The sequence below is a fragment of the Ochotona curzoniae genome, unplaced genomic scaffold (assembly GCF_017591425.1).
Source record: "Ochotona curzoniae isolate NIBS_2020 unplaced genomic scaffold, NIBS_Ocur_1.0 patch68, whole genome shotgun sequence".
NCBI lineage: Eukaryota > Metazoa > Chordata > Mammalia > Lagomorpha > Ochotonidae > Ochotona > Ochotona curzoniae.
Window position 1 is genome coordinate 838,991 of NW_024467048.1, and position 11,624 is coordinate 850,614.

General features: G+C 39.3%; 1 protein-coding gene across 4 annotated transcripts in view; it reads left to right on the plus strand.

Annotated features, from left to right (window-relative positions):
• The window catches only part of LOC121168160 (voltage-dependent L-type calcium channel subunit beta-4), a 262,860-nt gene extending 251,519 nt beyond the window's left edge, over positions 1-11,341 (plus strand). For 3 of the 4 annotated variants that reach the window (XM_040997991.1, XM_040997992.1, XM_040997994.1), the window contains 2 exons: positions 8,276-8,461; positions 10,621-11,341. In XM_040997991.1, coding sequence (XP_040853925.1) covers positions 8,276-8,461; positions 10,621-10,881 — 447 coding nt within the window. In that variant the 3' untranslated portion in view covers positions 10,882-11,341. The remainder of the gene's footprint in view (positions 1-8,275; positions 8,462-10,620) is intronic. The other variant, XM_040997995.1, reaches the window with a different exon arrangement.
• The last annotated feature ends 283 nt before the right edge of the window (positions 11,342-11,624 follow it).

An 11,624-nucleotide genomic window follows, 5' to 3' on the forward strand; every position in this document is an offset into this window, starting at 1 on the left:
AGGAATGGCTGAAAGCTGCACCTGGCCATCTCCTCTCTCCTACCAAGTGGTCTCATCTTTCCCTAGGACCTCTTTAACTTTTTTGTTTGTCTATTTCAGCTCCCAGGATTCCAAAATTTCCATAGCATACTGTTAAGCAAAACAGTCACAAAGGCTGCCCAGATGTAAGGAGAGGGGCATAGCTGCCCATGTTAATGGATATAATACCAAGGAATTTATGATCATTTAAAAAGTATTGGTTTATTTATTTGAAAAACAGAGTGACGAGGGTGAAGGAAAGACTAAGAGGTCTCCAAGGGTTGGTTCACTCCCCAAATGTCCACAACAGGTTGATCTGGGCTATGCCGAAGCCAAGAGCTAGGAACTCCATCCTGGTCTCCCACCTGGGTGTCTCAGATACTTGGGCCATCTTTCACTTCTTTCCCAGGCACAGTGGCAGGAAGCTGGATCAGAAGGAGAGCAACCAGGAATCAAACTGGTACTGTGTTATGGCATGCTTCCATCTCAAACAGCAGCTTAATCCACTGTACCATAGTGCCAGCACCTTTATGGCCATTTTTAGTTTGCTACAGACAGAAAAAAATGAGGTGGAAATATGAGCTACTGGGTAGTTCTACTTTAGAAGAAGGAAGAGTTTCCTCTCAATGTCCAATATTGATCCAGAGGATACGGACATAAAAGGAGTCAATGTGACCAGGACCCAAAAACCATATTCATATTTTTTGTTTTTTTGGCATGACCAGTATGACTTTGTATTTCCAGTTATATGCCAACCTGCATACCATATTTGCAAATTTCATTTTGCTTCTTCTGGATATTTATATCTTTTCCCTTTTAAGATAAATTGAAAATTCAGGCTGTCCTGGTACTATAATAAAAGCTATATATTGTTTGATGAGAAAAACAGATGGATGAATTTATAAGATATATGTCATCCTTTCATCCTACCTGGTTACAAACTCATCTGTGTTACCAGAGAGTGACTCTGTGGCTTTTTGTGCTGTGTAAAATGACATTGATCACTGCCTCTGGTAGTCTCATACTCCTCTGACATTACAGTAACTATAGAACTCTCATCTTTCATCCTTTATTTCCCATTGCTGAATGGAAAGACTAAAGGGAACAACGGCGCCCAGTATCCTTGATTGTATTACTCTCACACCATAATTTTCCACTATTCTTTTGCAATACTTTTATTTAGATTACTTAGAATTATGTAAATTCACTTAGCTATTTGCCAAGTTCCTGCCTATCCATTGATTAATCCTGACACTGCTTTTGACCAAGGGGGAATCAATTGCGGGTGTTTCCTTCATAAAACAAGGCCACCTGGTATCTAGCTGCCCTGTGCAAAGGGGATTGTCTTTTCTGGAGATTGCAGCCACTCAAATAGGATATAGAAAATTAGGGATAGTTCATTCCCAATAATGCTGTGAGGTAGCACATCCGAAAGTTAGAATTTAACAAAACCACTGGGTACTTTCTCTTGAGATAATTACATTGACAAGTGTTATTGTAATCCTTGAAGAGTAAGAATTGATGCAATGGAGGGGTGATGGTAAGAAAATGTGAGTTTGTCATGATTGTCACAAGTAGACAGAAGCTGACAGGGAATAGTCACTATATTTTTTGCTTTCTTGTGACTCCCACCCATTGAGTGGTAACAATTATGATTGTCTCTCCTTTTGAGCTTATTAAAGTGGAAACTAACAGAATAACTAAAGTTTCTTCTAACACTGGTAACTTTGCTTTATTCCTATAAAACCTCCTAGATCTTTAGGAACATACACCTTTCACTTGGAGTCAATTTTTCTGATATTGGTTGACCTGTGAGTTAAGCACTTAGGACCTTGAAAGATTTAATAATATAAAGAGTGAAATTTTTGGTATGGAAGTAACATTGGTTGGTTCATTTGTAGTTAGGATCACTTATTATGCCCTTAGTCTATTTTAATGAATCATATTGGCCAATATTTTATTTTTAGAATTTTTTTTATTTGAAAGAGTTACAGAAAAAAAAAAAGATCGATCTTCCACTGGTTCACTCCCTAGTTGATTGTGATGTTCAGAGATGGGGCAGTCTGAAGCTGTGAATCCGAAACTTCTTATGGGTCTCTTATGTGGCTGAAGGGGCCCAAGGCCTTGAGCTTTTTTTTTCATCCTTGGCTTCCCCATTCGTAGGAAACTGGACTGGGAAGAAGAGCAGCTGAGACTCAAACCGGCACCCATATGAGATGCCTGTAATACAAGGAGGATTATCCTGTCACTGGCCCTCAATCTTGTTTTTAATGGTGAAGGTTTTGAAATTCTCTATATTTCCATAGCAGAATAACAATAGCTCAGCCTGTTGTTTGTTTTTGCGACTTAGAAATAACAAAGTTCTTCACTTTGTTGATGTGATGTATCCCATTTATTGGTTTGCATGTGTTGAGCCATCCCTGCGTCCCTGGGATAAATCCCACCCAGTCTGGATGAATGATATGCCTGATGTATTGTTGGATTCTGTGGGATACTATTTTTAAAGGATTTTTGCACCTATATTCATCAGGGATATTGTTCTGTAGTTCTTTGTTGCATCTCTGTCTATCTTTGGTATTCAGATAATGCTGGCTTCATAGAATGAGTTTAGAACTATTGCCTCCCTTTCTATTATTTTGAGTACCTTGTGGAAGATTAGGATCAGTTCTTGAAATGTTTAGTAGATTTCCAGAGTGAAGGGATCTGGTCCAGGGCTTTTCTGTGTTAGGAGAATTTTAATTACTGAAATCATATGATCATCTCAATAGATACAGAGAAGGCTTTTGATAAAATCCAACAACACTTCATGCTAAAAAAAAAAAATTAAACAAGATAGGCAGATGAAGGAACATTCTACAAGACAATCAAAGCAATATATGAAAAACTGAATGCCAGCGTCAAACTGAATGGGAAAAGATTGGAAGCTTTTCACTAAGACCAGCATGTCCAATTTTGCCACTGCTATTCAATATGGTATTGGAAGTCCTCTCTAGAGCTCCTTTTTTTTTTTAAAGATTTATTTATTTTTATTACAAAGTCAGATACACAGAGAGGAGGAGAGACAGAGAAGAAGATCTTCCGTCTGATGATTTACTCCCAAGTGACCACAGCAGCTGGTGTTGTGCCGACCCTGAGCCCTGAGCCAGGAACTTCCTCCAGGTCTCCCACTCGAGTGCAGGGTCCCAAGGATTTGGGTTGTCCTTGACTGCTTTCCCAGGCCACAACCAGGGGGCTGGATGAGAAGTGGAGCTGCCGGGATTAGAACCGGTGCCCATATGGGATCCAGGCATGTTCAAGGCGAAGACTTTAGCCACTAGGCCACCATGCCGGGCCTCCCACTAGAGCTTTTAGGCAAGAAAACAAAATTAAAAGAATGTAAATCATGAGCAAGAAATTAAAATTATCACTGTTCATAGGTGACATGATTCATTACAAAAGACTCAATCAAGAGACTTAGAACTCATAAGAGAATTTGGCAGAGTAGCATGGTACAAAACAAATGAATATAAAACAATGGCACTATTGTGCACAAATAACTTCATGGCTGAGAAAGAAATTGTAAGTACAGTGCCCTTTAAAATAGCAGAGAAGAATCTTAAATACCTTGGAAAACCTAACCAAGGATGTAGAAGACCTTCTATGATAAAAATAGTAAAACACTGAAAAAAGAAATAGAAGAAGACATTCAAAGATGTCTGTATTTTATACCTACCAGTCCCTCTTTATAACTTCACTGCCAAAGGGATTTAGAATAAATAAGTAGAATGAGCTCCATTCCTAAACCTAGGGTTGGAGAAGCATTGTACCAAAATGAGAGTTTCCGATTATTCCATTTGCTTGGAACTTCCCAGGAAAACTCCATCCCTGACAAACCAGGATGGCTGTTTGTCCTAATTAAGATGGCTTCCCTGGGAAAGATTGTTATGTATTACTCTGTGAGTGGAGAACCAGACAAATGGCTAACATACTTTAAAAAATTGTTTAGGGAACTCATTGCTAATCTTCTTCATTTGCGGATGATTCAACTTCAGTCTTTCTTCCCTGTCATTTTAATTCTTAGGACCACAGGATGAATTGGAGGCATGTCTTTTACTCTTGTCTATTTATAGTGCTTTGATTTTCAGTCCTGAAAGATCTTACTCAGAATAGGAGCCTAATGTCTTTTTTGTTTTATTTATTTATTTATTTATTTATTGAAAGGCAGGGAGGGGAGGAGGAGGAGAGAGAGAGATCTTTCATTTGCTGGTTCACTCTCCCAATGCCCACAATAGCCAAGTGTGGCCAGCATCAAAGCCAGGTGCCATGAACTCTGTCCAGGTCTTCCATGTATGTGGCAGGGACCCAAGTCTTTGAGTTTGTGCCTGATTTTTTGATGGTGTGTTTTGATTTGTGTTTACTTTGACAGCCACATCATTTCTCTCTATCTCAGTTGAAGAAAATATTCTATTTTAAATGCCAAAGGGTTGTGTTCTGGCATTCTTTGAAAAGAACTTCCTCTTAAAAAAAATTGCTTATTTGAAAGTTGGAGTGATAGAACAAGAGAGAGAGAGAGATCTTATATCTGCTGGCTCATTCCCCACATGGCTGAAATGACTGTAGCTGGGCCAAACCAAAATCAGAAACCAAGATCTCCATCCAGTCTCCCAACTTTGGTAGCAAGGATCCAAGTACTTGGGGCATCATCATCTCCTATTTCCCAGATGCATCAGCAGGGAACTAGATCAGAAGCAAAGAGCCAGGACTCAAGCCATGCCCTTGAATAGGACGTGGGCATCAGAGCAGCAGCCCAGTCCCCTGCACCACAAAGCCCAGCCAGACGGCTCTATCTTAATCTCACACTGCGCCTTCTCTAGTTTCAGTGAGAGAAGAACTTGCAGGGTTTGCTGTTTAGACAATTCTATGCATCTATGTCCTATGCTGTGGATATCACATATGGCATAGTAAGGTACTGACATAAATTATAATCTTTAAATTTGTGAAAAACTTGCAAATCTGGCTTACATAATTCACTTGGTTGCTTTTCTTTGAATGTCTTGTATAACTGAGGGGCTTTTTTTTTTCTCAAACGATTTTTCTAACACTCTGGTCTACTCAGCTGTGTTATTTCCCAAACCGTTACAAAGAGAAATGGTTACAAATACACAGGCTGTGAAATTCTTCCTAGTTGAAAATAAGACACATATGTCACTGTTCATTCAGAAGCTGTATGCTTTTGAAAGCCTAAAAGCAGTTTCAGATCAGTTTCCACCCCTATAGCTGTCTTTCATGCAAAAGCATAGTTTCCTGGAAATGATGAAGGAATCAGCAAACAGTCAAGTGCTCCTGTGTACAAATTCTATTACTGACAAAGGAAGAATTTTGTTAAAATCTCTTGCATTCACATGTGATGACATTGACAATGATGACATTCTAACATGTAGAACAGCCAAACAGATGAATGCCTCATCCAGATAGCGCTCTGTGATGATGGATGCTCATCCCGTAGCTCCCTCCTGTTGATGCTCTGTAGTCCTGACTGGGATCATCACAATCCATCCAGCCCAGCTAAACCTGGAAGGTTATCTAACTGGAAACTTGACGAAAGCAAGGAGATAACTGTTGACACTAAATTGACATTCCAGAATGAGACCTTTTTATCCAATATGACTGTGAACACAAACAAAATAATATAAACAGGGGTAAATGTTGAGGCACGGCAGTTAAGACACTGTTTGAGATGCCTGCTTTCCATATGAGAGTGCCTGATTCAAGTCCCAGCTACTCTGTTTCATGCCTAGCTTCCTGCTATTTCAAGCCTTGGAGGAAGCAGGTCATGGCTCAAGTGCATTGATCCCTGCCACCCGTGTGGGAGACTGGATGGAGTTCTGGGCTTTTGGTTTCAGCTGGGGTCTAGCCCTAGCTGTTGCAGACATTTAAGGAAGTGGATGGAAGAACCTCGTCTCTTTCTCTCTAGCTCTGCCTTTTAAAAAAAGGTTTTATGTTTGTTCTGTTTTGTTTTGATTGGGCTTCAAGTCACTGATTCTGGAATTGCTAAAAATTCTGAGCCTGTAGCTGATGCAGGAGGTGCCCATTCTTCTGGTGCTGCTGTTTCCTCCTTTCTTTGACCTGTGCCCTTTGGTTTGCAGATACTCCTTGGGCTATGGCTGACTTGACCCTTGTGAGTCAGCACTGCAATGCCATTGCCTATAGGGACAACTCTCAGATTCTGTATTTATAACTCCTAATGATTTACCTAACTGGGAGGGGAGGCTTTTGAGTGTAGGAGACAAGGGCTACTTTAGCAGAAGCACAGTATTGATTCTAAAGCCATGTGTTGATAGAAGCTCTAGGAATGAATTGTTTTCCCTCTCACAGGCCTTATGGTTCCATTGTTTCTCTCCTCCTGATCTGTTTTCTTCTTATCCCTCTAAGAATAGAATTCTTTGACTTATTCATGATTTCCTCTTCCTTGTAAGTTTAGGTTTCCCATATCTCCTGATCTCTTCCTAAACTTAGATCTGTAGGCTTCAGCCCCTAACAATAATGGGCTCACTCTCTGCCTTTGTTGTTCTGAGTGAAGGTATCAGTATGACCAGGATTATTATAAGTTTTGATGCTGCTTGTCCATAGGCTATAGGTTTTTTGAGCCCAGGATGATATCTGTTTTCCTTGCTATTATATACCCATAGTACTGCTCAGTACCCATGATGTTTAGCATTGCATTGGTATGAATATTTTGTGAATGTATACAAAATTTTTTTAAAGGCAACATCTGAAATCTGATCATTATTCTTGCTGAAGGCCAGTTCTTCTCTGTTTTTTAGATGCCTCAGCTGAGTCTTCTCACACCTGAGTCAGTTTGGACTGACGTCCCATTATTAGTTTACTGATCTTGCTTCAAAAACCTTCAAACAAATTCATAATTTAGGGTCAAGTTGTTCGGTAAGGCACGGAAGGGGCATTTTTGGTACAGCAGTTGTGAGGCTGCTCGAGGTGGAACATCCCATGTTAGAGTGCTTGGATTCAGGTCCCACATCTGCATCTGATTCCAGATTCCTGCTGAGGGGTGGGTCCCTTGCTCTCAACATGGGAGATCTGCATTTTGTTTTAGCCTCCTGTCTTATACTGGACCTCAGCCCTGCCTATTGCAGGATTTTAGGAGTGAACAAGCAGATGGAAAACATGTATATGTCTGTCTTTCTCTTTCTGCCTTTCAAATAAACAAACAAATTTTTAAAAGATGCTTTTAGTAGACTAATGTGATGAAATATATTGGAGGGAAGGTTGGTTCTTTGATGACTTCTTTTTCAAGGAGCCTTTGTTCTAAAACTGAAGAGAATCAATCCACTGAGGACCCCCCTCCCCCCCAACCTGCCTGTTTCCTACAATCAGTGCTAATGGCGGTAGCCCTGTCATGGTTCCTTACCAAGAGATTTTATTTTGGTAGAATGAGTTGGTAGTAGGAGGTGCATGTAGTGGTTGTGGGGTGAGGAAGGTATTTTACTCCAGCTTCTCAAAGTTGGAGTATGCTTTTCTCTTTGTGAAATGTGGAGGATCCACCTTGCCCTTCGGAATAGAAGGACAACATCTTGATTAACAAATAGATGTTGGGCAAAGTCTGTGCTAACAGAAACATGGACACCCAGCACTTATGTGTGATATTTCTGTTTCCTAGTTAAATACCTCCCCTCTGTTTCAGTCATTTCACAAAACAACCTTGTCATGACACCAATCACTGGTGCTCTAATATTGATCCTACATCATCTGTCTATTGCTTTGTCATGAAACAGATGATGTCATCTCCACGAATGTTTTCCTTTGTGACATGGTTACCTTGAAAGAGGAAATGTTTATTTCAATGATGGCGTCATTAGCCCAGACATTTTCAGAACTCCTTTTTCAGTACTGTTAACTTGCTTCTCTTCATAGTTGAAATTAAGTACAATTTGAAGCTAAGTACAATTCAGTTCTATGGAAATGTGTCACCAAAGACTTGTATGTATATATGTATTTTTGCCTATTACATTTTCACATCTGGATTGTCTGTTTTTTCCAAATAATGAGAATCCAACTATTTAATGAGCTTCTGCAGTTTTTACATAATTTGGCATGTTTGAACATGGATAAACATGGAGCTTTTCACCTAACTTTGAAACTATTGATTCAACCTGCAGATTTGACTACGTATCAGATATGCTCTTGTTTCTTTATGTGGACTTCTGTGTTTTATTGCCCAAAACCCAAAGTGGAATAAGATGTATGTTCTTGTGGTCTTCAGGAGATGTTTGATGTTATATTGGATGAGAATCAGCTAGAGGATGCGTGTGAACACCTGGGAGAGTATCTCGAGGCATACTGGCGTGCCACACACACAACCAGCAGCACCCCCATGACCCCACTGCTGGGGAGGAATTTGGGCTCCACAGCATTGTCACCATATCCCACTGCAATTTCTGGATTACAGGTGCTGTCACTTTTTGCTTGTGTTTTTACAAGGTTGCTGTTAAGATTCTCTAGAGAACTTGATTAGGATGGAGACTGTTTTTTGTAATCTGTAGAGGCAACCATATGAACACATGATATAAACATTCTAAAATGCTGCCTGATCATGAACTATCATAAAGAAAGTTATCTTGAGTTATTCTTTTGCTATGAATTTTGCTGTGTATGAACTTATAAGGGAATTAACTTACATAAGTTCACCCTTCCTGTGTCTAAACTTTATCAGGAAACTAAATGCATACCCAGTGCAACTGCCATTTATTTCTATGTGTCACTCCTTGTACAGATATGTGTGTGAAAGGATTAGGTATTGTAGCTGGTTAAGTAAGATATTTGGGGCATCTTGGCCTTTTAGCTGCCCTGAACTGGTTCTGCTCCATAGGCTGCCAGATCTGCCATCTTGCACACCTTGCACAAGACAAAATGTGAACAGGAGTCGAGTCGAATCACTCTATTGGAGACAGGGACAAAGCTTTGAACCTTGTTGGATGTGCAGGAGCCTGCCTTGGTCAGTGTCCTTCAGGGGCTCTGGGGGCAAGCACAGACTAAAGAAATTCTTCTGCTATTCTGGTGCTGTGCTGATAGCTGAATGTAGGGAGTCAGAGGCAGTATGATGCAGAATACATCTCGTCTTCTTTCTACACTAATTATTATTTACCATTTATCAAGCGGCTGCTGGAATGTGGCCAAGCCCCCAGCTGACTGAGGAACGTGTGGTCAATCAAGTCCTCTTGCATCATGACTAGTTTTGTCTTAATGGGTTATAATGATCATCATAATTGTAGATCACGTAGAGTCAACTCTGAGATAAATGGCACTCTCTGAAATGCTATTATAACCATATTACTCCTCTACAAAATTGCATCTTTGTAAGCAGAACATCTTCTTCATAAATTAATAGCTTTTGAGCCTGGAAATGAACATGAGAGATGTATTGTTGTGGTGTACAGTGTATTTGTATGCACCAGGAATATTTCTTGCCTTGTTTCTGTTCCCATGTGTTAATCTGAGCATAACAATTTCATTGACTAATTACGTTTGGCTCTGCATTGTATGCTGTGTGATGAGAATTGCATGTGTGAAGCAATAGCTTTTGTAATATAGGTAGGAAAGCAATGTTGCACTTGTGTATGAGTCCAATCCTTTTGATTTATCCTCCCTAAGTCGTTTACCTGGAGTGGTTCTCCTGGTTTCACTTGTGAGTTAATGTGGTACCCTTTATCCCATGGCTTCTTTCCTCCTATAACCGAAGGTGCTTCATTGTTAAGATACCTGACTGAGGCTAAGGCATGGGATGTGGCCCATCCAAAGAGTACCCTTGCTGGAGATGCAGCTGTGCCTGTGTTTCATCTGAATACTGTTCCTTAAGTGAAATGACCCTGTGAAGGACACATATGTCTTCCCACAGTGGGGAAAGTGTTGAACACTATTTCCTGAGGCATCGAATAAATGTCTTAGGATACTGATTTTAATTAATGCATCAGGGAAGTTTAGTTTGTAGCTAAAGGTTATTTTTGCAGGACAGTTCAGTTGAAGAAGTAAAATAAGTCTGTCAGTTAACTAATTCTATAAACTACCATATGCTCCATTAGAAAGAATATTACTGCACATTTCACATTTATATAAGATGCAGAAACAAATCCATTGTTTTATGGTTGACACAACGAATAATTTCATTAAGATACTTTTAAAAGATACAGGAACATTCAGTTAGAGTAAGGTAAAGCATATGGATTTAGGAAGAGAAAGACTCTATGAATATAAGAGAGGAATAGAATAATTTATGCTATTCTGTACCTTTGCAAGCAACACATTTCCAATGGAAATGGAATTATAAAGACTTCCTAACTATATTGAGTCCCATTCAATAGCTAACTTTCATTTCTGTATTTTTAATAAGCAGCAGAGTCATGCAGTGTAATGAAATTCATAAACTGTCAACATTCTGGCATCTTTCCATGTTATGTCTCAAATAAATAAGGCCAGTATTTTGAATAGACCATTTATGCTTAATTAAGTCACATTTAGCATTGAATTGCACAGATCCTATTGTTATGTATACAATAGCATGTGTAGATGGATAAAGCAGATGTTAATCAATGAACTCTCTGATATTCCTAGAGTCAGCGAATGAGACACAGCAACCATTCTACAGAGAACTCCCCAGTTGAAAGAAGAAGTCTAATGACCTCTGATGAAAACTATCACAATGAACGGGCTCGGAAGAGTAGGAACCGCTTGTCTTCCAGTTCCCAGCATAGCCGAGATCATTACCCTCTTGTGGAAGAAGATTACCCTGACTCCTACCAGGACAGTTACAAACCCCATAGGAACCGAGGATCACCGGGGGGATATAGCCATGACTCTCGCCACAGGCTCTGAGTCTGCCAAAACAAAATCACGCTCATCTGTTGACAGTTTGCCATAGCACTGCTAGGATAACCCAATCATCTTAACTTGGCAAGCCAGCACAACTACCATGCTTATAGGTTGTTGTAATTTGATGAGGCAAAAAAAAAAGGGGGGGGCAAAAAAAGTACATTATGCCCTTATTGCTAGATGGATATTAGATGCCCAGTCATATAGATATTTTCAAGTGCAACATTTACATGATAGCAGTACCTTTTGTTTTCTTCATAAATTTAGACACATCAATTTGTAATTTAGGGTACTTATCAAGGCACATATAAAATAATAATTTCCCATGCTGGAAATTCCAAATGACCAGTTCCAGTTGGAACCAATTTATAAACCAATTCCTGTTGGAATTTGGGTGAATTGACTAGAAAGTCTACTTGAGCATGTTGCAGTCAGTTGAAAAATCTAAAAAAAAAACCAAAAAAACCCAAAAGCATACAAACCCACAATCAACAAGAAAATCAAAGTACCAATAGAAGTCAAAACCAGCTATGATGTTTATTTGCTGGAAGCTAAATTATACGTAAATTTGGAATGTATAAACATTTTAACACATGTTAATATTACTGGATGACTTCAGATTTACCAAATATATTGATAGTGCCAAAAAATTTCAGAAATCTTAATGCAGAAATTTTATTATAGTCTCCTCAGATTTTACTATTTTTATTTCTTTCCTGGCACAGCTGTTGTTTTCAGAGCATTTT